This window comes from Orcinus orca, chromosome 3 (assembly GCF_937001465.1).
Source record: "Orcinus orca chromosome 3, mOrcOrc1.1, whole genome shotgun sequence".
Lineage (NCBI taxonomy): Eukaryota > Metazoa > Chordata > Mammalia > Artiodactyla > Delphinidae > Orcinus > Orcinus orca.
The window spans coordinates 9,730,335-9,756,250 of record NC_064561.1 but is presented as its reverse complement, the minus strand read 5'-3'; the positions used below and the strand labels follow the sequence as shown (position 1 = coordinate 9,756,250).

The 25,916-nt window shown below is 52.8% G+C and overlaps 1 protein-coding gene and 2 long non-coding RNA genes across 6 annotated transcripts; 1 reads left to right on the top strand and 2 right to left on the bottom strand.

Moving 5' to 3' along the window:
• Positions 1–3,101: 3,101 nt before the first annotated feature.
• LOC125963781 (uncharacterized) lies at positions 3,102–6,977 on the bottom strand. Its single transcript, XR_007476164.1, has 2 exons — positions 3,489–6,977; positions 3,102–3,266 (listed from the first exon to the last, which is right to left on the bottom strand). It is a non-coding gene; the product is annotated as an uncharacterized LOC125963781 (long non-coding RNA).
• Positions 6,978–9,807: 2,830 nt separating this feature from the next.
• Positions 9,808–25,476, bottom strand: MAN2B1 (mannosidase alpha class 2B member 1). 2 transcript variants are annotated; one of them, XM_004277480.4, is made up of 24 exons: positions 25,266–25,474; positions 24,463–24,565; positions 24,116–24,289; positions 23,335–23,528; positions 22,587–22,719; positions 22,221–22,366; positions 21,660–21,776; positions 18,689–18,774; positions 18,484–18,604; positions 18,326–18,404; positions 18,003–18,112; positions 17,638–17,745; positions 17,256–17,372; positions 15,946–16,119; positions 14,738–14,835; positions 14,538–14,655; positions 12,845–12,963; positions 12,653–12,754; positions 12,389–12,476; positions 12,130–12,210; positions 11,476–11,703; positions 10,850–11,005; positions 10,652–10,754; positions 9,919–10,161 (listed from the first exon to the last, which is right to left on the bottom strand). In XM_004277480.4, the coding sequence occupies exons 1-24, from the start codon at positions 25,425–25,427 to the stop codon at positions 10,052–10,054; spliced, it is 3,027 nt and encodes a 1,008-aa protein (XP_004277528.1). In that variant the 5' UTR covers positions 25,428–25,474; the 3' UTR covers positions 9,919–10,051. The 2 variants fall into 2 exon arrangements, with proteins under 2 accessions (XP_049563066.1, XP_004277528.1); XM_049707109.1 differs by lacking the exon at positions 10,652–10,754 and having other exon boundaries at positions 9,808–10,161; positions 25,266–25,476.
• Positions 11,179–13,834, top strand: LOC117195727 (uncharacterized). 3 transcript variants are annotated; one of them, XR_007476160.1, is made up of 4 exons: positions 11,179–11,272; positions 11,433–11,728; positions 12,852–13,014; positions 13,511–13,834. It is a non-coding gene; the product is annotated as an uncharacterized LOC117195727 (long non-coding RNA). The 3 variants fall into 3 exon arrangements; XR_007476161.1 differs by having other exon boundaries at positions 12,664–13,014; positions 13,602–13,834; XR_007476159.1 differs by having other exon boundaries at positions 12,664–13,014.
• Positions 25,477–25,916: the final 440 nt, after the last annotated feature.

Sequence of the window (25,916 nt, the reverse complement as noted above, 5' to 3'; positions counted from 1 at the left end):
TGATCATTTGGCTCAGAGATCGTGCTTTTTCTTTTTTTTTTTTTTGGCCATGCAGCTTGCGGAATCCTGGTTCCCTGATCGGGGATCAAACCCGTGCCCCCTGCAGTGGAAGCACAGAGTCTTAACCACTGGACGGCCAGGCAAGTCCCTCAGAGATCATGCTCTTAATGCAGCTCTAATTTAGGAGCATTTCCTCTGTGCCAGGTGTTCTAAGTCAGAAGTTGGCAAAATTTTTCTGCAAAAGAGCCAGAGAGTAGATTTTCTCATCTTGGCAGTCTATATGGTCTCTGGCGCAACTACTCAATTTTGCCTTTGTTCCCCTAATAGGCAACTATAAATATAATGTAAACACACCTGTAAACAAATATATGTGTTCCAATTAAATTTGACATACAAATACTGGTGGAGGGCTAGATTTGGGATGTGGGTCACATGGGATGCTGACCTTTGCTATAGTCTATAAACTAATTGTACTCAAAAGTAACCAAAGCACCCTAGGGTTTTGGTGTAGAGGCATGAAAGAGGAGGTCTAAGTGTCTTCTTCCTCCTGCTTGAGATCAATGTGTTGTCTGTCTCCATGAATAAGACACAGGACAAAGAAAGTAACAAAATATTATGCACAGAATGATGTCAGCAAAAAGGTGGGCTAGAAAGCTCCAAGTTCTTGTTCCCCCACAGAAATATTGGCAGGGGGAGCAGGAACTGTCTGAGCCAACTTTGCAAAGCTCTGGAAAACAATCAAAGGTTTACAGCAACCAAGTGAATGCCCAATCAAGAAAAAAAACATCTTCACAAATGAACCTATCTACAAAACAGAAACAGACTCGCAGACATAGAGAACAGACTTGTTGTTTGCTGAGGGGGAGACGGGTGGGGGAAGGATGGAGTGGGAGTTTGGGGTGAGTAGATGCAAACTATTACATATAGAATGGATAAACAACAAGGTCCTACTGTATAGCACAGCGAACTATATCCAATCTCCTGGGATAAACCATAATGGAAAAGAATATTTTTTAAAAAAAGAATGTATGTACGTGTTAAAAAAATAAATAAAAAAGAAAAGAAAGAAAGAAAGAAGAGGCCTTCTTCAAATAGTAGGAACATTTTATGCCTCTTTTATTCATCCTTTCCTGACCCTCTCCCTGGCATGGTGGTGCCCGTAGTATGGAAGCAATGGCAGCCTGGTTCCCAGTTCCCTCCCTGGAACCCAAAGGAGCAGAGCAGACCTTAACTGCAAATTATTATGCATCTCTGCTCTAACCTGTCTGGAGGACCCCTGAAGGACTGACACAGGCACTTGTCTCTGTTTCACCTAACTAGGAACCGCAGTGGGAAAAGCAGCCTGAATGGCTTATAAAGGTGACCACAGACCTGCAGATGACCGGGGCAAGAGAATGTGGGTAGAGACATACGACATACCATCTGAGGCCTGAGAAGATGGAGTGAAACTCTTCAGGAAATTAGGACATTTAAAAGCAGCTGTGGGGCTTCCCTTGTGGCACAGTGGTTAAGAATCCACCTGCTAAGGTGGGGAACACAGGTTCAAGCCCTGGTCCAGGAAGATCCCACATGCTGCGGAGCAACTAAGCCCCTTGCACCACAACTACTGAAGCCTGCGCACCTAGAGCCCGTGCTCTGCAACAAGAGAAGCCACCGCAATGAGAAGCCCGCTCAACGCAACGAAGACCCAACACAGCCAAAAAATAAAAACAAATAAATAAATAAATTTATAAAAAAGTAAATGAAAGCAACTGTGGGCGGGGTGGTAGGGATAAATTGGGAGACTGGGACTGACATCTACACACTACTACATATAAAACAGATAACTAATAAGAACCTCCTGTACAGCACAGGGAACTCTACTCAATACTCTGTAACGACCTATAAGGGAAAAGAATCTAAAACAGAGTGGATATTGGGCTTCCCTGGTGGCGCAGTGGTTGAGAATCTGCCTGCTAATGCAGGGGACACCGGTTCGAGCCCTGGTCTGGGAGGATCCCACATGCCGTGGAGCAACTAGGCCCGTGAGCCACAACTACTGAGCCTGCGCATCTGGAGCCTGTGCTCTGCAACAAGAGAGGTCATGATAGTGAGAGGCCCACGCACCACGATGAAGAGTGGCCCCCGCTTGCCATAACTAGAGAAAGCCCTCGCACAGAAACGAAGACCCAACACAGCAAAAGTAAATAAATAAACTCCTACCCCCAACATCTAATAAATAAATAAATAAGAGTGGATATATGTATAACTGATTCACTTTGTTGTACAGCAGAAACTGACATATTATAAATCAACTATGCTCCGGGACTTCCCTGGCAGTCCAGTGGTTGAGACTCCACACTTCTACTGCAGGGGTCATGGTGGGTTCGATCCCTGGTCGGGGAACTAAGATCCCACCTGCTGCGCGGTGTGGCAAAAAATAATAAATAAATAAAGTAAATCAACCATACGCCAATAAAAAATTAATTTTAAAAAAAGCAGCGATATACAGGGGAATTTAGAAGGCCATGTGCACACCCAGACAAGATGCACACTCTGAAAAAAGCTAAGACCTCAAAGTTCTCACCCCAGGTTCAGAGCAAGTCCAGCTAAGTGTTGAACGAGTGGCCCAGAGCAGATCCAAACTGCAAAGACCAGCAGTGCTCCTGACAGTCATGAAATACTGTCAAATGATCATACTAAGGGAGGTAAGTCAGACAGAGAAAGACAAATACCATATGCTATCACTTACATGTGGAATCTAAAAACAACAAAAAAAAAGTACAAATGAACTTATTTGCAAAACAGAAATAGGCTCACTGATATAGAAAACAAACTTATGGGTACCAAAGGGGAAAGCAGGAGAAGGGATAAACTAGGAGTTTGGGATTGACATATATACACTACTATATACAAAATAGATAAACAACAAGGACCTACTGTATAGCACAGGGAACTATATTCAATATCTTGTAATGACCTATAACAAAAAAGAATATGAAAAAGAATATATATATATATATGTATATCTGAATCCCTTTTCTGTACACTTGAAACTAACACAACATTGTAAATCAACTATACTTCAATTTTAAAAAATAAAAATTTAAAATAAATTAAAAAAAATTTTTTTTAATTTTAAAAAAGAAACACTGTCAAAACATTAAACACAAGCTAAAGAAACACAGACTTCAGTAATCACAGACAAGGAATGGTGTTTGCAACAATAGCTTGGAAAAGTCTCAAAATAGGCTACTGCAGATTTCTACAATTAAAAAAAAAAAAAACTACAGGGCTTCCCTGGTGGCGCAGTGGTTGAGAGTCCGCCTGGCGATGGCAGGGGACACGGGTTCGCGCCCCGGTCCGGGAAGGTCCCACATGCTGCGGAGTGGCTGGGCCCGTGAGCCATGGCCGCTGAGCCTGCGTGTCCGGAGCAACGGGAGAGGCCACAACAGTGAGAGGCCCGCATACTGAAAAAACAAAACAAAACAAAACAAAACAAAAAAAACCTACAAACCTTAGGTAAGGGAAAGAATTTAACTTCCAGAGTTATCACATTAAAAGAGTCATATCGGCACTTCCCTGGTGGCTCAGTGGTTAACAATCCGCCTGTCAATGCAGGGGACACGGGTTCGAGCTCTGGTGCAGGAAGATCCCACATGCCGCAGAGCAACTAAGCCCGCCAGTCACAACTACTGAGCCCCCATGCCACAACTACTGAAACCTGAGCACCTAGAGCCTGTGCTCTGCAACAAGAGAAGCCACCACAATGAGAAGCCCGCGCACTGCAACGAAGAGTAGCCCCCGCTCGCCACAACTAGAGAAAGCCCGCGTGCAGCAACAAAGACCCAACGCAGCCAAAAATAAATAAATAAATAAATTTTCAAAAATAAAATAGTTAAATCCCCAATTTTTAACAACAACAACAAAAAGAGGACATGCAAAGAAACCGAAAAACATGGCCCACTCAAGGAAACAAAATAAACTGACAGAAACTCTTCCTGAAGAAGTCAAGACATCAGACTTACTAGACAAAGAGGTTTTTTTTTAACAGAGAAAAGAAAAACGATGGAGAAAATCAATGACACCAAGTTTGGGTCTTTGAAAAGATCAACAAAACTGACAAACATTTAGCTAGATTGAGAGAAGATGCAGACTACTAAAATTAAAAAATGGAAGAGTGTATGTTACTACTGATCTTACATTAAAAGGATTACAAGAGAATATAATGAATAATTTTACACAAGTAAATTGGGTAATTTAGATGAAATGGACAAATTCCTAGAAGTACACTATACACCAAAACTGAATCATGAAGAAACAGAAAAACTGAATAGACTTACAACTAGTAAGGAGAACAAATCATTAATCAAAAATCTCCCAACATAGAAAAGACCAGGACCAGATAGTTTGACTGGTAAATTCTAGCAAACATTTAAAGAAGAATTAACACCAATACTTCTCAAATTCTTCAAAAAAAATTTAAAAGGAGAGAATACTTCCTAACTTATTCACTGAGGCCAGCATTGCCCAGATTCCAAAGTCAGATAAAGACACCACAAGAAAAGAAAACTACAGACCAATATCTCTGATGAATATTGATTCAAAAATCCTCAAAAAAATTAGCAAACCAGGGACTGGTGGCACAGTGGTTAAGAATCCGCCTGCCAATGCAGGGGACATGGGTTCCATCCCTGGTCTGGGAAGATCCCACATGCTGTGGAACAACTAAGCCCGTGAGCCACAACTACTGAGCCTTCATGCCACAACTACTGAAGCCCATGCACCTAGAGCCTGTGGTCTGCAACAAGAGAAGCCACCACAATGAGAAGCCTGCACACCTGAAACTAACACATTTTAAATCAACTATACTCCAATAAAAATTAATAAAGTAAAATAAAAATTTGGTAAGGCGTGTTTGTCAAGGCCCCATATGTGACTACAGCCAGGCCCAGGTATGCTCTTCAGGTGTCCCTCACCAGCCCACACTGGTGACCCCTTCTTGAGGGGAACTTGGAAACATTTTCAAGGGACGAATATGACAACTGGGGCTATGTGAGCCCACGACCAAGACAGGGATGCTCTCTCCAGACTCCAGGTCCAGCCAGGGCTGGTCACAGCCTGGGTGGGGGAACTTAGAAATGTTTTGGGGGACACCTCCAAGTACCAGGCCTGATCTGGGCTGTGGACAGGATCCGGGCATCCTCCCACAGCAGCTGGAGGGCCTCTCTGGCTGGCTCACTGGTGACTACAGAGAGACTTAGAAAATGTTTCAGGTGGTGGATTCAGCGAACAGGACCCACATGTGACTGTAGTTCTCCTGGTATAGGGACCTGACCTGGGGCCTTCCTCCCCTCAGGAAACATTTTCAGGAGGTACAGGTGGTGAGTGGGTCCCGCTGAGGACAGCTGACCCCAAGAGCAACCTCCTCAGGCCTCCCTTGCAGCCCCCTAAGGATTCAGCCATCTGAGGAAGACAGAAACTTTTTGGAGATTGGGATTGACATATATACACTAATATGCATAAAATAGGTAACTAATGAGAACCTGCCGTGTAGCACAGGGGACTCTACTTAATGCTCTGTGGTGACCTAAATGGGAAGGAAGTCCAAAAAAGAGGGGATATATGTATACATATAGCTGATTCACTTCGTTGTACAGCAGAAACTAACACATTGTAAAGCAACTATACCCCAATAAAAAAGCAAAAAAAAAAGAAACTTTTTGGAAGGCCCACATGGGAATGAAGCCCCGACGGCATCTAACTGGAACCTCCTTCACCTGCCAGGGCCAGTACCACACCCTCACCCCAGGCAGAATTGGAACCGATTCCAGCAACTTCAGATGACCAAGCATCTCCTGGGGACCCTGTCCATGGTACCTACCCCTGCACCCCACTGGTTGGCCTGGGATGGTCCCTGCCACTGGAGGGAGGCTTGCAAAGGTTCGGGGACGGGGGGAGTGTCCAAGAACAGGCCCCCCGTGTAACTGCAGTTGGACATTGGGTGCCCTCTCTCGGCCTCCCTGTCCCCTCTTCAGAAGGGAAAATTTTCTGGACGCACATCATGCAACAGTACACCGCGCGATCCTGGCCCCAAGAGGGGGACCTAGAAAAATTCTCAGGAGGCACTCCAGACAAGCAGGCACGAGATGGGAATGCAGCCGAGTCCGGGGCGCCCTACCCCGGTCACCTGCAACAACACCTCGTCAGTCCTCGCTGGTGGAGGGGACTTCCATGCGCCAGCCATGCAGTTCCCAGATGCCCCTCTCCTTTAATACAGCAGAGACAACCTCAGAGGAGCCCGTGTTCGGAGGCAGAGAGTGTCGCATCCCAGAAGACGGCGCTGCCGGCCTTATGGAACTCGCCCTTGGGCTCGGCAGTCGGATCCCACTTCAGTGGAGCTCCGGGGACTATATTTAAAAAAAAAAAAAAAAAAAAAAAAGGCCACCAGGTGGCGCCCGACAACCAGCGCGACCTGGACGGACCTGGACGGACCTGGACCCCTAGACACCACCTCTCCTGGGTCTCACTCAAACAGTGTACCTCAGCTCAGTATCCGGGGTTGGCCTGGTGGGCCCGGGACACTGTCCACGGAACTCCCTGGACGACCGGGGCTGATCTCAGCCTCCAAAGGGGGACTTAGCCATTTTTTAGGAGGCACCCCCAATGACCCGGCCCCACTTGGGACTGTGGCGGAACTCGGGACTGTGACGGGGCTGGGGGCTGTGACTCAGCCTTCTCCACGCGCCTCCAGGGCCATCTCAGTTCAGTCTCCCCGTCCCAAGAGGGCTTAAAAATATTTGGGGGAGGGCTTCCCTGGTGGCGCAGTGGTTGACAGTCCGCCTGCCAATGCAGGGGACATGGGTTCGTGCCCCGGTCCGGGAAGATCCCACATGCCGCGGAGCGGCTGGGCCCGTGAGCCATGGCCGCTGAGCCTGCGCGTCCAGAGCCTGTGCTCCGCAACGGGAGAGGCCACAACAGTGAGAGGCCCGCGTATCGCAAAATATATATATATATATATATATATGTATATATATTTGGGGGCAGCACATCTGGTGACCCATCCCCACGTGGGACTTCCCCCAAGCCCTGGACAACCTCGGAAGTGGTCCTTTACCCTCCTGGTCACTGCCTCTCTGCAGAGGAGTTGGAAACATTTTCCAGAAGCATATGTGATGAATAGGGCCCACCTGTGACTATGGCTAGGCCCAGAACATCCTCCCTGGGGCCTCCCTGGACGGCTAGGACCAGTTGTCTCCTCCAAAGAGAGATTTAGAAAAATGAAGCGGGGGAGAAGCGCATCCACCAACTGGACCACACAGGTGTCTGCAGGTAGAAGCGGGGAGCCCTCTAAGCCCAGACCAGTGGCCCTCATCCAGAGGGGGACTTGGAAACTCTTTTGAGAGGCACGATGCCAACACATGACCACAGTCATGTCTGGGTACCTGCCCCCCTGGCTGACTTCCTGGCTCCAACTAGTTCCCATCAACAAAGGGGGAACCTCTGAAAATGGGACCCTTAAGCAGGACCATATAGCAGGCCTCTAGCCGCCCCCCTCAGCCTCCATGGCTGGCACAGCTGGTCCAGTATTCTAAAGGGGACTTACGTTTTTAGGGATTGTCTCCAGTGACCAGGCCCTAAGTGGGTCATTGGGTGCACCTGGGACACCCTCCCTGGTTGGCCCAGGCACATCTTCAATCCAGGCCCCAGACAGGCCATGGGCATTCCCACCCAGCCTGGGTTGGCCCTAGCCTAGTGAGGAGGACGCAGAGATCTTTTCAGAAGGTGATCTTAGAAGTTGGCACCCAAGCAGGACCACTATGGGCCAGTGTGCCCTGACCCAGCCTCTCTGCCAGCCTGGACCTGTGCCCCTGCTCAGGACAGAAGAACGCAATGATCAGGGCACAAGAGGATGACAGCCAGGCCACGGTCACACTCCCCAGGACACACTGGTCCATCCAGCCCTGTCTATACCACCAGAGGGGACTAGACATGTTTTCAGTCATGCCACACAAGACCACTGGCATGCTAAGGTCTCCACACAGAACTCCCTGACTATCCCGGAGCCCGTCCACACTGGATCAGGACTTAGAAATGTATTAGGGGCATGTTTCTGCCAACAGGGATCCACAATGGATAGTAAGTGGGTTGCCATGCCCTCGGGCCTCCATGTCTGGCCCAGACCAGTCCTCCCCTCCACAAAAGGTCACATAAACTTTTCAGGAGGGGCTCTCAATGACCATGACCAAAGAGTGATAGCACCTGAGCCCGTGGCACACGCAATGGGCCAGTAGGTCCAGCCCAGGTCATTGCCTCTTTGAATGAGGATGTGGATGTGTTTTCAGGAGGCACCACCAGGTGCCATGGGTCCGATACCAGGACCTGTGCAGAACCACAGGCTGGCTCAGGCACCCACCCTGAGTCTTTCTGGCTAGGCTGTGCCTGTGCCCACTACCAAGGACACCTTAGAGAGGTTTACAGGATGCATCGGTGATTAGGCTCCATGCACAACTGAGGGAGGACCCAGGGCAACCTCCATGGGTCTCCTGGGATAATGCCCTGGATTTGGATACATTTTCAGAAGGCACATGGATGACCGGACACGAGATGCCACTCCTGGGGCACACTGCCTGGCCCAGCCTGATCCCTGCCACCAGAGGAATATTTACAAGCAGTTTTGGTGGGCACTTCCTACGACAGGACCCGATGCAGGACAGCAGGCAGCCCTGGGGCACATGCCCCAGACTGTCCTAGTCAGCTCTGCTGCCTTCCCCTTCTGGAATAAAATTTTTTGAAGTCTGGGGATGGGAGTTCCCTGGTGGTGCAGTGGTTAGGACTTGGCACTTTCACTGCCATGGCCCCGGGGTTCAGTCCCTGGTCAGCAGAACTAAGATCCTGTAACCCACACAGCATGGGTGATTGGACCCCATGCAGGATGGCAAATAGACTGGGGTGCCCTCCTTGGGCCTCTCTGGTCTATCTCTCTAGGGGGAGACTTACAAAACTTTTCAAGAGGCACATCTGCCACCTAGACCCCATGTGTGTTCTGCCCGGGGGTTCCAAGCCAGCCCAGGCTCATGCCTGTTCCCCCACCAAGGGGGATGTAGAAATATTTTCTGAAGGCACATCTGAGAATCAGGGGCCCGAGCATCCGAACACTGTTCTCTACATGGCCTACAGGTGGGCTCGACATGCCCTCCCAGCCTCCAGACGCCTTCAAGGGGACCACACAAGACTGTATCAACTGGAGGGCAAGTTACTTCCTTTCAACTCTAAACCTCAGGTTTCATCCCAAGGCCTCCTTTCTCTGTAACAGACTCCAGAACACACCAGAACCAGGGTATACCAGGCTCTCTACCTGTCTCCTGGGAGGCCCAAAGCTCCAGCCCACCTGTCCAAGGCCCCACTTTGGGACCTGCCTCTAAGTCTTTCTCCACCCCAAGACGTCCCAGATTCCCCACCTTCAGGGCCCCAAAGTAGAGTATGGGAGGCCCTGGGGTATGTCTGGCTTCCAGGACCCAGGACAAGCCAGCACAAGCCTGCCCTTAGTGGCTTCTCAAAACAGCTGTGTCAGGGACTTCCCTGGCGGTCCAGTGGTTAGGACCCGGCGCTTTCACTACCATGGCCCCGGGTTCAATCCCTGGTCTGGGAACTAAGATCTCACAAGCCGCAGGGCACGGCAAAAAACAAAACAAAACAAAAATACAGCTGTGTCACAGCCCTAGTGGACGGAGGAGTGAAGCAGGAGTGGCGGACAGAGTGGTAGGTGAGGTGGGGTGTGAATCGTGTAGACTCTGGTGAGAGGATTCAAACCAGCAAGTGGTCTTCCTGCAAGGCCTTGGGTCAAGGGTCAGCTAAGGTTTGCTGACCTTTCTGGGTCATAAATTCCACTGCCTTCAAAAAAAAAAAAAAAAACCCACGCTCAGTTACACCTTGACCTGAGTCTTTTCTTGGTAGTGGCATTTTAATGGCTTTCCTTGGTGGTAGCAGCAGCAGCAAGAGAAGGGGGAGAGTTTGCCCTGCCCCTGGAGGACCCGGCTCAGGCTCTGGGGGAATCTTGCCTCCACCAGGTCTAGCTGTCCTCTTCCCATTGGACTGAGGCCAAGAAGGTGCGGATTTCCATGGGCTGTAGCGTGATGGTGGTGGAGAGCAGCCGGGAAGGAGAAGGATGGGGTGTGGGGCCTGGGGAGGTGGAGGGGAGAAGGAGTGAGGGACGTAGACTTCCTTTGCCTTAACACCTATATGCCACCCCACACCACCCCTGTGCTCCCTATCCTGAACGCAGACATACCACCTTAAATCCGTCCCCAGGGCCTCACTCACAGACCCTTCAACTGCTTCCCAGGGCCTAGATACCACCCCCAGATCCCCAAATCCCTCCCCAGTGCCTGGTCACCATCCTCACACCCACAAGCCCCACCCCAAGGACCGTCAAGCCAACGCCTGCCTCTGGAACTAGACACCGACGGAGATTCTCAAATCTTGTTCTTGGGACTGCACTCCATTCTCAAACCCTCAAGAACTACCACTAATTTGCTGGACCCACCTCAGTCCCTTAAACCCCTAACCTAGATCTGAACACCGACCGGCTCAGGCCCTCGAGCTCTATACCTGGACCTGGTCAACATTCCCACACCTCCCACCCGGCCCCCAGCTCCAGGCAGGCCCCCACCCGTGTTTGGTGTCCACTGGAGCCTGGAGGCGTGGGCCCGGAGCTGGTTGGCCGCCAGCGTGGTCTCGCGCAGGTCGGTGATGGTGAAGGCGGAGAACAGGTCCTGCGGGCAGTGGATGGGCCGGGCTGTGTTGGGACAAAGCTGGGGTTTCCCCTCCCGCCTCTCTCCTGTCTCCTTCCCACCTCTGCCCTCCTCACCGTCAAGTCCAAGGTCACCGGCGAGCTCAGGTTGCTGCCCGAGTCCTCCCCTACGGCGAACTGGTGCTCTAAGCGCAGCAGCAGCGTCTCCGGTCCCCAGCGGGCTAATGTTAGTAGATGCACGGAAGGCGGCAGCTCTCGGCGTAGCCCCGAAAACTGCGGGAGAGTGGCGCGGGGCTGAGCCACGAGGGGCGGGACTGAGCCACGAGGGGCGGGACTGAATGGCGGTCAGGAGGCGGAGACCCGGCGTGGAAGGACTGGCCTTGGCCGCGGTGAGGGGGCGGGGCTTACCGGTGAGTGGCAGGGCTCACCCAGGACAGAGCCAATGAGGGAACGGGGCGGTGTCAGGTTGGGGGCACAAAGGATTTGGTCTGAGACTGAGTTAGGACGGGGAGGAAGAGTGGAGAGACCCGGCTGGAGGAGGTGAATAGACGAGAGGGCCGGGCCGAGGCTGCCGGGGTGACGGGGCTGAGCTAAGGGGACTGGACTAGCATACGTCCTCCCCAGGACGGGTAGGGGCAGGCGAGGTGGGTCCCAGTTAAGCCTAGGTAAATCCGCCCTCAACCCCGCCCCTCCCCCGCAGGCTTCCTTCGGGTCCTCTTTCTGCCGGCCCCACCGCCCCTCACCTGCGTGCGAGGGGCGACCTCGAGGCGGTAGGGGGCGCCGCCACCTCGGGCCAGCACCACCTGCGGGGCCAGGACCTCCTTCTCCGCCTGTAACCGGTGCCCGGCGGCCGCGGTCCGGGCCTTGTCCAGCAGCACGAGGTGGCGCCCTCGCACCCAAAGCCCCGACCCCTCCTCCAGCAACGGCTCCCCTACGCCGCGTGCATCGTCTCTCAGCAGCCTTCTGTGCACCTGCGGGGAGAGTGGCCAGGAGAGGGTGAGGGTCCTTCTAGCCAATTTCTGGGCCAGAAATTGGGCAAAAGCAAGTGGGAATTTCAAGAAAAATTGAAGATTGGGGTGGAACGGATGAGGACGAATGTCTGGTAGGAGGTCCCCAGTAGAAGTGGGGATCCGACCTAACAAGGTACTAGGACAGCGGGAGGTAAGGATCTAATGGGGGCGTGGATAGGGCAAATCAGGGCCTGGAGGGGAGGCTTGGGTAAGGGTTGGATAAAAGCACGGAGTAAATGTCTCACATAGGAATGGAGGGCTCCGCTTAGCGGGGACCACAAACGGAGGGGTGCACCTAGCAACAGAAACTGGCTTCAAGGTCCTGCAGGGGGCCAGGGAGGGAACTGGTAGGAGGACCCTGACTTAGATGGGGCTCGGACCACTCACCATGAGCTCTAAGGAGCCGTCACTCAGGCTACTGCCCCCCTGGGAGCGGTCAGTCAACACAGTCAGCTGCACGTTCCCATCCTGGGGGGCAAGGGGTGAGTGAGGGGCTGCACTGCCGGCCAGCCCTGGCCCCCAGGCAGGCCCCACAAGGATGGTGGAGACTGCTGAGAACAGCTGGGAGATGTTAAGAATGAGAGATAACCCCTGCTCTGTAAAGGGGTGTCAGGAAGATGTGGGGAGCAGGATGGGGGATGGGTACCGTGATGTAAATGCGACTGTTAACTGGATAGTAGTTTCCCGCCACTGGCTCAGTCTGGTTCAGCTTCCAGGTGAGTCGATAATCCCGCCTGGGGTGGGGTGGGATTTGATCAGGCCCGGGGTCTGGCTCCCCTTCCCCGCTCACCCACTCCTCACTCCCCCTTCACCCTCTCCCTCCCACACTCATTAGGATCAGCAGGTGCCCCCACTGGCCCTGGGCCCCAAAAGACCACAGACCACCCCTCAGTGCCCCCAATCACCCCACCTCCTCTCCAGGATCTCCCGGCCATTGCTGTCAGTGTAGAAGAGTCCGTCTGTCTCCAGCACAGTGTCAAAGCGACTGATGACCTCCTTCCCCCAGCCATCACTATACCCAATGGGATGGCAAGGTGGTGAGCCTCACTTTAACTCCACTCTGCCCTTCACTCAGCCCCCACTCCCAGCCTCCACCACTCACCCCACAGGTATTGGCCCCACCGTCCACTCCAGCTCCAGGTGCCGCTGTCCCGGGTACAGACGAACCACCTGGGAACACCAGGCTGAGAAGTTCTGGTGCACTTCCTGCACCAAGGCTGTCTGCAAGCACATGGGGGTGAAGGGCAGGTGTAAGCGTGCAGCTGAGCAGAGGTAAGCCCTGCAAATGTCCACCCCTGCTGTGAAGCTCATAAAGGCCTACATCAGGGTCAACCCCACTGATAGCTTGGGAGCCCCACCCACCTCCCCCACCTGCCTAGGTGTGATGCCCACACTTTGTACTGCAGTCATAGCCATGTAAATTTTGAGTTTGGCATACATGCTTGCTGCCCATCATTACCCTATCTCCCCTCCTTAGAACAGGATTCTAGCTTAGCACATGGCTACTGGGAATAGATTGTACTGTTTCGTCTTCCCTGAGGTTCTGAGTAGCTGCGTGACCATGTTTGGCTCAGTTAAAGTGGTGTGAACGATGTTCCTTGCCCCTTTCCCTCTTCCACTGGCTCAAATGCAAATGTGATGGCTGGAGCTTGAGCAGCCATCTTGGGCCATGAGGTGGAAGCTGAATGCTAAGGAGGGTAGAGCAATAAGATAGAAGACTAGGGCTTCCCTGGTGGCACAGTGGTTAAGAATCTGCCTGCCAATTCAGGGGACATGGGTTCAAGCCCTGGTCTGGGAAGATCCCACATGCCACAGAGCAACTAAGCCCGTGTGCCACAACTACTGAGCCTGTGTTCTAGAGCCCGCAAGCCACAACTACTGAGCCCGAGTGCCACAACTACTGAAGCCCACGCGCCTAGAGTCCATGCTCCACAACAAGAGAAGCCGCCACAATGAGAAGCCTGCGCGCCGTAATGAAGAGTAGCCCCCGCTCTCCGCAACTAGAGAAAAAGCCCGCACGCAGCAATGAAGACCCAAAGCAGCCAAAAATTTTTAAAAATTAAAAAATAAAAAATGATAGAAGACTAGATGACTACTGAACCATCCCACCTGCCCGGACTTTCCGTTAGATGGAAAGAAACTTCCATCTTGTTTTAGGCATGGTTAATTTGGGTAACCCTGTTACAGGAAGCAAAACTATATCCTCATACAGTGACCCAGGTATGCAGGTGTTCACCTCAAGGAGAATCATGTCAAATGTGAGGCTTTCCGTTACCTGCCCCATTCCCACCCTAAGAGGAAACGTCAACGAGAGGCCCCAGGAAGCCCCACAAGCCTAAGCCCCTGTTCCCAGCCAGATGCACCCTCAAATATCCACCCTAAGTTAGAATCACCCAAGCCCTATCCAAGTGTGAACCTTTAAATGTCCACCCCAGATAAAATCCCCTCCTACCACAGATCCTTGGTGAAATCTGCAAGCAGTTACCCCTGGCTCTCCCTATCTGTTGGCCAAATGGGAGCATCCCACCCCCAATTTCAAAAGCTAAGTATAATCTTGACATTCACAACAGATGTGAATGCCTTTCTATGTGCTTCCATGGCGTGACTGTCACACAACCAGCCATGAATATCAACCCTGTGGGAGGATCCTCAAGTATTCCCCTCGGGTCTTAGCCTTCTTATTTGTTGGAGATGTAAATCCTCCCCTCACTGCACGCATGGCACACCACCCTCCACACACACACCCCTCACATGCCCCATCCCCAAGTGCCCACTCATCAGTCTTAACCCCTTACCTTCACAAGGTGGGTTTGAGCCCAGTGGCTCACAAGCAGTGGTTGCTGTCGGTTGGGTCTGAAGATGTAGGCACCTGAGACCTGGGAGCTTAGACCGTTGCCTGTACTGGCGTTGTACCTGGGGCCAGGGCAGGTGAGAGTCAGGCAAGGGACCCCAGCTCTGCTCACACCTGTTCCTTGACCTGGTGGTCCTCCCTCACCAGTAGAAGGCTTGGCGAACAGGCAGCCGGAGGTTCTGGTCCAGGTTCTCCAACTCCATCAAGAGCCCTGAGTCAGGGTCAAACCTAGCCCGGATGTACTGGGGAGAAATGGGTGGACAGACATTAATGACCACCGCTTCAGCCAACGGCAGCTTCATCCTTCCTGGGGCTCAGGAGAAAACCCTGGAGTCACCCACCCTTCCCTCCTCTCTCTCTCTCACTCCTCACCTCTGACTCTTTTAGCAAATCTGAACAGCTCCACTTTCTACCTTACCCTCAATCTGACCACTTCTCACTACCTCAATGGCATTCCTGGACTGCAGCCAACCCCTTCCTGATCTCCCACCTTCCATGCTCGCTCCCCAGTCTTTTCCCCCCATAACTGCCAAAAGGTGCCTGTAACACCAGAAGTGAGATCACAGCCCATCTGCTCGGGACCCAGGCTGCTTATGCAACTGACAGAGGAACCACAGTGCCAGGACCCACAAGATTTTTAGGGCCCATGGAAAGGTATAAATCTCAATTTCTTTTAGGTTCAGAAGAAAACCTGAATGAAATAATAATGAATATATTATATTGAATTCTGCATGGTTAATATTCATGTTAATATCCATACTATCATGAAATATAATTAACATATTTTTATGGAAGGAGGGACCCACAAAGGCCAAAGTGCTAGGACCCACAAGAGTCTTAATGCAACCCTGTTCCTCCTGTGGTTCCTTCACAGTAAAAGCCAGAGTCCTCCCCTCAGCCTTCCCTTAAGGCTCACATGATCTGACCTATCACCTCCACCCCAACACCCTGTTTCAGCCACACTGAGTGTTCCTTGAACACCCATCACCCGCCTACTTGAGGGCTTTTGTGTCTGCTGCTCCCTACCTGACTGGATCCCTCTTCCCCGAAAATGGCCACACGGCTCCCTCCCCCAAGTCTCTGACATGCCTCACTTAATTTGCAAAACCCTACCTCCATCAGCTCTGACATTTCTGTTAAGTGTCACCCATGATTACATTGGGTCCTCATAACAGCCCCAGGAGGACACTGAGGCTCAAAGGAAGACGGTCACTCACTTGAGGACACACAATGGGGGGGCTGATGATGCTAGACTATGAACCTAAGACCCACTGACCCAGGGTCCATGTGGCTTACTGCCACATCTCAAATTTGTCACCCAGGAATGGAAGGGGATATGAATAGGGTCTCACCTCATTCTGGATGACCAAGACACGAGACCAGGGCTTCTGGGATCTGGGATGGTGGATGTGGGCCTGGGGGCTTTGGCCAGGCACCTGGGTTACTGAGTAGATGCTGAAGCCCAAGGCAGGCACTGAGGCTGAGAAAAGCAGCTCTTGACTGTCTGAGCTGGGAATCATCACCACCTTGGGTAAGGGAGGAAGGAAACCAAGTCAAGAAGCTGTTGAGTACACATATAAAGCCACACCACACATACAGGGAGGGGTCAAACTTGAGGAGGGGAAAGAGTTCCAGGATGGGGAGAGGAAATTTAGGAGTTGGGCAGAAGGGATGCGAGTGTCAGAAATGCTGAGTTAAAGATTGCAAAGAGGGAATTCCCTGGCAGTCTAGTGGTTAGGACTCTGTGCTTCCACTGCAGAGGGCACATGGGTTCGATCTGTGATTGGGGAACGAAGATGCTGCAAGCTGCATGGCCAAAAAAAAAAATGATTGCAAAGATTCATAAGGTGGGAAAAATCCACTAGGAGGGTGGAGCTACTGTGGGAAGTGGGAGAAGTGAGGGAGTAAATTCAGGAAGAGATCCTTGACACAGGGGAGGGAGGGAAAGACAGATTCTTGGGGGAGGAAGAGGTTAGTGGGAAGAGGCCTTCCAGGATGAGGGGAATATTCAGAAACAGGAAATTTTTTCACGGGGAGATATTTAAAAGGGGAAGAGGGCTTCCCTGGTGGCGCAGTGGTTAAGAATCTGCCTGCCAATGCAGGGGACACGGGTTCAAGCCCTGGTCCGGGAAGATCCCACATGCTGCGGAGCAACTAAGCCCGTGCGCCACAACTACTGAGCCCGCGTGCCACAACTACTTTAGCCCACGCGCCTAGAGCCTGTGTTCCGCAACGAGAAACCACCGCAATGAGAAGCCCCCACACCACAACAAAGAATAGACCCCTCTCTCAGCAACTAGAGAAAGCCCACGTGCAGCAACAAAGACCCAACGCAGCCAAAAATAAATAAATAAAATACATTTTTAAAAAGGGGGGGAAGATACTCATGAGAGGGGATAATGTTCCCAAGGGGGTGTGATATTAAGGGGTAGAGGGGGAAGATATTCAGAAGAAGAGACAGTAATGAGCAGAAGGTATCCATGGAGGGGGAGGTATCCAAGAGAGGGAGGTGTCCATGGAAGGAGAGATCCATGAAGGGAAATAAACCTGGGGGAAGTGTCCATGGGGCGAAGGGAGAAATGCTCATGGCGGGAGGTTTCCAAGGGCTTAGGTATTCATGGGTTGTGGTATTCAGGGAAAAATAGTTGTCGAGTGGCCTTACATCGCTGGGCACAACTGTGCCACTGGGGTCCCTCACGAGAAAAACGTGTTTGCTGACAGGCAGCCGCACCATCCAATCCACCTTCCGCCCCAAGGGGTTATAAATGGTCACCTGGAACTGGGGAGGATCAGAGCAGGCATGGGTCACAATACGCCTTCTGCAAACCCACTCACCATGTGCAGCAACGTCCCTGGGTGATTCAAACCCCCAAGTGGTACACTGGTCTCCGTCCTGCCGCAGCTTCACTGAGCCCCCAGTGATCTCGCCCCAGAGTGATTAGCAACCCGCTGAGGCCTCCCCGCCTCCTTTCAGCGCTGCCGTCCCACCCACCACCCACGGGACGGTCCCCCGGCCCCGCCCCTCCCCGTCCAGGCCGCCTCACGCTCTCTGAGGTCTGGGTAAGCGGACAAACGCTGAGGTTGAGCTTGCGACAGAACATGAAGTCCTCCTTGGAGCCACTGAGCCGCGCCAGCGCATTGCTCAAGAGAACCTGGGGAGGCGCGTAAAGTGGAAGGTATGCTCCGGCCACCAAGCGCGTCTCCTCCTCGCCGCCCCGCCCCCAGCCTCGCCCCTGCCTTCTCCGCCCCTCCCATCCCAGGACCCGCCCCTCCTCCCACAAGCCCCGCCCCACGAGCCCTTCCAGACACCACTCCGCTGTTTTCGACCACGCCCCGTACTGGCCCCGCCCCTTCTGCTCCAGGGCCTGCCCCTTCCTGTCTCCGCCTCTCCCAGGCTCCGCCCTCGCACCTCGCAGGGCCCCCAGCCTTCTGCAAGTTGGCGAGCGTAGTCATTGGCCACGTGCTGGCGGGAGGTGCCGCTGACCGCATCGTGGTGCTGGAGGACGGCCATCGCCTCATCTGCAGGCAGACGGTGAGCCGGGTGGGGTCTCCGCAGGACTCTTGGCCCCCGACCCCAAGGAGACGTGAAAAGTCATGTGCTGGCAGGCTGGGTTCTTAGGGGCTTTAAGAAGGGACTCGAAAAAAAAAAAAAAGAAGGGACTCGAGGGGGCAGTGGAGGTCTGGAGTCCAGCTTCAGCCTCGCCCCCGTCCCCTCACCCGCTGGACACCTACTGAGGGGTGCACTGTCTCCAGAACCATAGGGTCCCACGTTGGCTGCCGGACCCGCCAGCGCCTCCAGCTGGTTGCACACCTGTAGAGCAGGGGGTATGTTGGGGCACCAGGTCTGTCAGGACCCCTGAGCCACCCCCTTGAGCCTGGCGCCCACCTACCTGCAGGAAGTTGTAGCTGAGGCGCTCATAGCGTTTGAGGGCAGGCCGGCTGGAAAAGTAACCGGTCCAGAACATGTGGGGGCCGTCGGCGTAAGGGAAGAAGTCATCCTCTTTCAGCGACCTGCAACGGCAGCAGCATTGAGGGCAGGGTCATGACCCACAGGGCATGCCACCCATCCCCAGGCTCCCCAGTCCCCCCAAATACCAGGTGAGGTTGGCCTTGTTCAGCTGCCAGAGATAACAGGCTGGAGTGGAGTAGAGAACATTGACGCGGCTCCCGTTGGCCTGTTGCTGCGGGGAGGTGTCTGTGTGAGCTCAGGAGCCCGGGGAGGGGGGGACCCACAAGTGTGCACAAACTTACACACACACGTGCACACATTCATGCATCCAGTCGGTTCAGATTCTCTTTCTTAATACACAGTTTGAGTGCAAACCAATGGCCAAGTGTGAAAATGAATGTTGGCCAAAGCTAAATATTACCAGCCTGGAAAGAATTTCAGGGATGCAAGAATAAACCTGAGATTTTACTAAACTTTAAATAATTCCAATTTTATTATTTAAAACTTTCATGGAAAAACTAAATATGACATTATAGGACAGGAATAATAACTCCTCAGCACTGTAAGGTTATTGCCAGATGACACAACTGTTATAATGAATGGAGGCTCACTTTCAACTGAGGGAGGTGGAGGAACAAGAAGGTGACCTCCGTGAGTTAAAGGATGTTTGTTCTGCTCGAGTTGTGTCCCCAGTGCCTCGTACACAGTAGGTGCTCAATAAACACTTGAATGACCTAGAGAATATTATACTTAGTGAAGTCAGAGAAAGACAGATACTATATGATATCACTTATATGTGGAATCTGAAAAATAATACAAATGAATCTATGTACAAAACAGAAACAGACTCACGGACATAGAGAACAAACTTATGGTTACCTAAGGGGAAAGGGAGGGGAGGAGAGATAAATTAGGAGTATAGGATTGACAGATATAATCTACTATACATAAAGTACATAAGCAATAAGGATTTACTGTATAACACAGGGAATTATATTCGACATCTTATAATAACCTATAATAGAAAATAACCTGAAAAATTATATATAACTGAATCACTTTGCTGTACACCTGAAACTAATACAATATTTGTAATACAATACAATATTGTAAATCAACTATAATTTAAAAAATAAACAAAACAAACACTTGAGTGAATGAAGAGAAGTGCATAGGACTACATGCCTTTATGTGCAAACACACATTTACACCCCTGAACACACACTCATGTACAGATTTTACATACACACACACTGTGTTCACTGAGCAAACAATCACTTGATTCTGCAGCATGCTCAGGACTGTGGACACAATTTACAACCAAAGGCTAACCCTGCTCTCACGGTATTCACAGCCAAGTGCAGAGGAGAGAAACTGAACAGATAGTCAGTTGGTTACAGTCAGCCTAGATGTATCATCACAGGTATTTGTGGGGACTCCTGTGAGCACAGAGGAAAGAGCAAGAGCTCGGCTGGGGCCTGGTGAAGGCTTCCTAGAGAAGCAACACCAGTTGCAACTGGTGTCTTAAGCAGCAGCAGATTTTCAGCCCCAAATAATAATAATAAACAACCATAATACTTATTATTTACCTGGCACTGGTCTATTGGTCTATGCAAATGAACTCATTAAACTTTCATCAATAGCCCTGTCAGCTGGGAACCACCATTATGCCCATTTCCTAGATAAGAAAATTGAGGCACTGACTGCTTAAGAACATTCCTCAAGGTCACAGAGCCAGTAACTGGCAAAACCAGGATTTGAACCAAGGAACTCCATTTCCAGTAAAATGGAGTGTGTGAAGGAGCAGGCAGGAGAAAAACCAAAAGAGTGTGATCTTCTGGCAGCCCAGGAACATGGTATTTGCAGGAGGAAGTAGTCAAGGTGTTGAAGCCTCCTCAGGGACCAGGGGCTTGGGGAGGATTGGGAAATGTCTTCTGGAAGGCCCTTGATTACGTTACTGAGAGCTGTTTTTGGTGAAACAGCAATGCAGGGAGCGCGTGGAAGGTGAGGACATTAAAGACTGTGCCAGGGCTTCCCTGGTGGCACAGTGGTTAAGAATCTGCCTGCCAATTCAGGGGACACAGTTTCGATCCCTGGTCCGGGAAGATCCCACATGCCGCGGAGTAGCTAAGCCCGTGCGCCACAACTACTGAGCCTGAGCTCTAGAGCCTGCAAGCCACAACTGCTGAGCCCATGTGCCACAACTACTGAAGCCTGCGCACCTAGAGCCCATGCTCCACAGCAAGAGAAGCCACGACAATGAGAAGCCCGCGCACCGCAACGAGGAGTAGCCCCCACTTGCCACAACTAGAGAAAGTCCGCGCACGGCAACGAAGACGCAACATAGCCAAAAATAAATTAATAAATAAATAATTTAAAAATAAAAATAAAAATAAAAAAGACTGTGCCAGTAGACAACTCTGGGGATGAAATGATGGGGGAGGGGAGACGAGGTTCTGTGCTGATGGGAGAGTGAATGCCTGCCCACACAGCCACAGACCATTTACAGAGGCCACATCAATACATCCACGGTAGACAGAATAATGGCCACCAAAAGATGTCCATGTCCTAATCCCCAGAACCTGTGACTATGTTAGGTTACATGGCAAAAGGGAATTAAGCCTGCAGAATTAAGGCTGTTAATCAGCTGACCTTAAACTAGAGAGATTATCCTGGATTATCTAGTGTGTCCAATGTAATCACAAGGGTCTCTAAACGTTGAAGAGGGAGGAGAAAGAAGTGAGAGTGAGAAAAAGAGATGTAACACCAGAGGCAGGGTCAGAGAGCTGTGTTGCTGGCTTTGAAGATGGAGGAGGGGGCCATGAGCCAAGGAAAGCGGGCAGCCTCTAGAAGCTGGACAAGGCAAGGAGACTTTTCCCTAGAGCTTTCAGAAGGAACGCAGCCCTGCTGACATCTTGATTTTAGCCCAGTGAGACCCATGTCAGACTTGTGACCTACAGAACTGTAAGATAACATGATTTCTGTTGTTTTAAGCCACTAAGTTTGTGGTAATTTGTTAAAGCAGCCATAGAAAACTAAGATAGCACCCATAGATAATGTACGTGACCCAAGGCCCAGGGACACAAGCACAGGTGCCCACGGGGTAGGCACACTCACCTGGGCGTTGACCAGCTGGATGAGCTTGTCAAGGTTCTTGAACCACATGTTGGCATTCTCATACTGGAAGTCTGAGCCCATGGTCATCACAGTGTGGTTGGTGCGGTAGTGCTGGCCCTGTAGGTGGGATGGGGGGGTGTCCTCAGGCCAGGGTCTCCTGGGCCACCCCTGTGGACAGCTGTGTCTCGATATATACGTGGTCAAGAATGTGGGTGCACAGAGGCATGGGGGGGCAGGGGTGGAAGTGTGTCACGTGAGAGCAGAGGGACATAACAGAAAAATAGCCACAAGCTGTTGGGTAATTCTCTTGGGCTCACCACCCAGACATGGGTACTGAGGCACCGTGCCATGCTGTCTCATGATCATGGTGGAGGTGTGCAGTGGTGAAGGGGTCCACATTTCTAGTCAGGAACACACACAAATCCAGGAGGAGGGCATAGTGATGGTGAAAGGAACACTACCTTCCTCCGAGGATGGTGAGGAGGTGCTAGGGATTGCCTGGGCCGGTGGAAGGGCCCCGTGCATGTACACCAGAGGCACAGGTTCTGGGTACCAGGTTACCTGGGCAGTGGCCAACTGAAGGAAGTAATGGACCAGGTCCTTGGCGTTGTACTCAGGGCTGAGTGGGTCCTCCACAAAGGGCCTGTCGGCACACAGCGTGTCCCAGCACAGACCATCCGGTGGGTTGTAAATGTTGGGGAGCACACCTGTGGGCCGCACCAGGCTCAGGGGTGGCCCCACCCCCTAGACCTGCCAGGCCCCACAGGGGATGGACTTCAGAATTTGCAGGGCCCAGTGCAAAGTGCAAATGCCGGGCCCTTGTTCCTAAATTATTAAGAATTTCAAGACAATGACAGCTGGCTATAAAACCAAGCCCAGGGCCCTTCTGAGCGTAGGGGCAGCCCTCTCCCCACTCCACCCGCTTACTGGTGAAGAGGTCCGCGGCGGGGGGCTTCAGGCTGGCGCTGGCCCGCCACACCTGCTCCATTTCCATCTTCTCCTTCCGCGCGCTCTTGTCTTGATAATCCAGGCGTCCGAAGAAGAAGCCGTCAAAACCCATCTGGAGGTGGGGCAGGATGAAGAGTGGGATGGGAGAGCAGGACAGGGCAGGATAAATAAGGGCCTAGCCCTCTCCTCACCAACCGCCACCACTTCAGAGCACGGATAGAAAAACCAGGTCTAAAACCAGGGAGGCCCTCCAGTTCATTTTGAACTTGGGGAGGGTCGGAAGTCCTGCGGGGAGCGCCGGGAGGGAGCTGGTCCAACGCTAGAACCCACCTCCACCTTCCGCAGCCTAAGCACGGGAAGGAGGCGGGGTCATGGCACAGGTAATGAAGCCGGCTGCAAAACAGCAGGCCATCGCCTGCCACCCCACTTGGGGAGGAGCCAGGATCAGAGCAGACGGGGTGGGGTCGGGGAGGGGGGGGAGGAGCCAGCTGGACGTGAGCGTGCGGTGGCGGGGGGGCGGTCAGCCTAGGCTGGGGCAGAGAAGGGTCAAGGCCAGAGCAGAAAAGGAATGGGATTCACAGGTCACCCAAGAGGCAGGGTCTCAAGGGGCCAGAGGGCCAGGGGCAGGGCCTGGTCTGAGTGAACTTTCAGGGAAGGGAGGGGCTTGAGTGACCGGGGGAGGAGTCAGAGGGAATGAAGGGGCTGGCCCAAGAGGCCAGGAAAAGACCTGCGCGAACAGCGAGGCCTGCTCCCTAGAGTGGCCGAAGGGGTCGATGTGCCAGGCCACACGGGGGCGCCCGTCGCTGCCAAACGTGTCCTCCAGGAAGCGCAGCCCGAGTGTCATCTGGTCGATGATGGCTCCATAGTGGGTGGCCGCCTCATCGTTCATCACCCAGCCACCATTGGCAAACTCTAGGCGTCCTGTGCCGGGAGGGGCAAAGTCCAAGTCAGCTGTCAGGGCCAGGAGTGGGGCCGGGGTTGGTGATGCCGGGGACGAGAAGACCTGCCTGCATGCCCAGGCCTGAGAGGCGAAGAGGGGTCACTCCCAGGCCAGTGTAGAGAGATACTGAACAGAAGCCCTCCTGGCATGGCAGGCTTTCCAGAGGATTCACTGGAGGTGGGGCCTTAGAGGACGCACAGGAGTTCTCCAAATACAGAGAAATTCCAGGCAGGTGCAGCCACATACAGGCAGCACTTGGTATGATAAAAATCTCAGAAGCCAGGGCTTCCCTGGTGGCGCAGTGGTTGAGAGTCCGCCTGCCGATGCAGGGGACACGGGTTCGTGCCCCGGTCTGGGAAGATCCCACATGCCGCGGAGCGGCTGGGCCCGTGAGCCATGGCCGCTGAGCCTGTGCGTCCAGAGCCTGTGCTTCGCAACGGGAGAGGCCACAACAGTAAGAGGCCCGCGTAATGCAAAAAAAAAAAAAAAAAAAAATCTCAGAAGCCAGAGTAGTGGAAACAGAAGCTGGGCTGGGTTTCCTCTTTTCACTTCCTTAGGGCAGCCTCACCCTGTCGCACCAGGTCCCGCACGATTTCCTGCGTTGCATTTGTCTGCTGTCGCCACCAACGGGAGAAGAAAGCGATTTCCACATAGATGAAGCGGCGGGTGGGCTCCGCCAGCAGGGAAGAGATGACCGAGTCTAGGATGTACTGCACGCCCGCGTGCTGGACATCATTCTTGACTATGGGAATAGGGGTCAGGCAGTCAGGGACCAGCAAGCCAAGGGGCATAATCCTAGACACAGAAGCCCAAGCTGGGTATTGCCCCCACCCTAATGTCCAGGGCTGAAAAAGAATTCGAGGGGCTCCGAGGGGCCATGGGAGTCCTAGGGGTCAGTCTCCACCCTCTACTCACTGCCGTAGAAGTACTGGTCCACCGTCTTGAGCCAGCCCACGTCATCATGTGTGTGGGCCACCAGGTGCACATTCAGCATGTCCGGCTCCACCTTGGGGCATGTCTGCACAGGGACCCCAAACACAAACACACATACCCTGTCAGTAACCCCAAGGTTAAGAGGCAGGCTGCAGTGGGGCGTTGGGGAGGGCATAAGGTGAGCCTTGATTTAGAGGCAAGTGGCTCAGGTGGGGCCAGCCCCTCCCAGGGAGGACACACATAGTTGTGTCACAGATGCAACTCCCACCTGACACAACTTCTCAGAGCACCTCTCATTCACACCCTGTAGAAATAATAGTAGTAGCTAATGTTTATTAAGCATTTGCAAATACCAAGCAGTCAGCCTGCGGGGTGGGGGCGACATTATCTCCAGTTTTCAGATGAGGACACTGAGGATCAGAGAGGTGAAGTGACTTGGCCAAGATCAGGCAGCCAGGAAGTGGAGGAGCCAAGCTAGAACTTCAGGCAGCTGACTCCCAGCTCTCCACCAGTCCTCGCCACACATACAGCTGCTGGCCCGCTCACATCCAGCCACACAGGTAAATGCGTGCAAAGTCCAGAAGCAAGGGAAGCAGCCACAGACAGCCCCATTCTCAGACACGCACAGCCAGACTTCTCAATGACACAAAGCATGCACTCAGACCACACTGTCATATTAGCAACCATTCACTAGGCGCCCGCAAAACAGACCCACCCACACCTCCGGACCCTACTGGAGGCTTCACTCTGGCTCTTGTACATTTCCGCTCGCTGGCCGCGCTCACCTGGTATCCCGCGGCCCAAGCGCTGGGCGTCGCCAGCAACAACAAAAAGAGAAAGGAGAGAGGCGGGAGCGGTGGCCACAGCGACCAGGAGCTCGTCCGGGACGCCGCCGCGCCCCGGCCGCCGCCAGCGCGGACCCCTGAAGACCGCGCGTCAGCGGCCATGGCTCTAACACCGCCACCGCCGCCGCAGGCGCCGCCGCCTCCGCCTCCGCCTCCGCCTCCCGGGGGTTCCCGGGCCTGCCTGGGGCCGGGTAAACGCCCCGCCTCCAGAACCCGGCTTGGCCAATGGGCACCGGAGGGGCGGGGCTAGGGAGTGGCCGGCGCGTCACGAGACCAAGGCGGTAGTTCTGGGTACCGCTGGGGACAATGCGGGCGCTAGGAGCGCAAGGAGGCGCTGAGCGCGTCCCACTCTCGGGGTGCTGGTTCGGCCAGACGAGCCTTTAGCCTCTCGTGGCCTCTGTGTGGCCTCCATGTGGACTTCGAGTGCCCTTTTGTTCCCCCTGGGCGCAGAGGTCTCAGATTTTCCTACGGATGCTGTGTTTGCCTTGGAGGTAGAGTATATGCCTAGGATCCTAGGGTATTCCGTTGACTTTCTGGGCTAGGGTCCGCGAGGGACCTAGCTTGGCTAGGAACAGAGGTTAATGGGAGCTC

What these genes read in the sequence shown, in the direction of transcription:
- MAN2B1 (XM_049707109.1), bottom strand. Translation starts at nt 25,427, where the DNA reads ATGGCCGCTGACGCGCGGTCTTCAGGGGTCCGCGCTGGCGGCGGCCGG. An exon ending in GGACCAGTACTTCTACGGCA is followed by an intron (nt 24,290 to 24,462) that starts GTGAGTAGAGGG and finishes CTATTCCCATAG; the next exon opens with TCAAGAATGATGTCCAGCAC. An exon ending in CGCCGCGGACCTCTTCACCA is followed by an intron (nt 22,367 to 22,586) that starts GTAAGCGGGTGG and finishes TGCGGCCCACAG; the next exon opens with GTGTGCTCCCCAACATTTAC.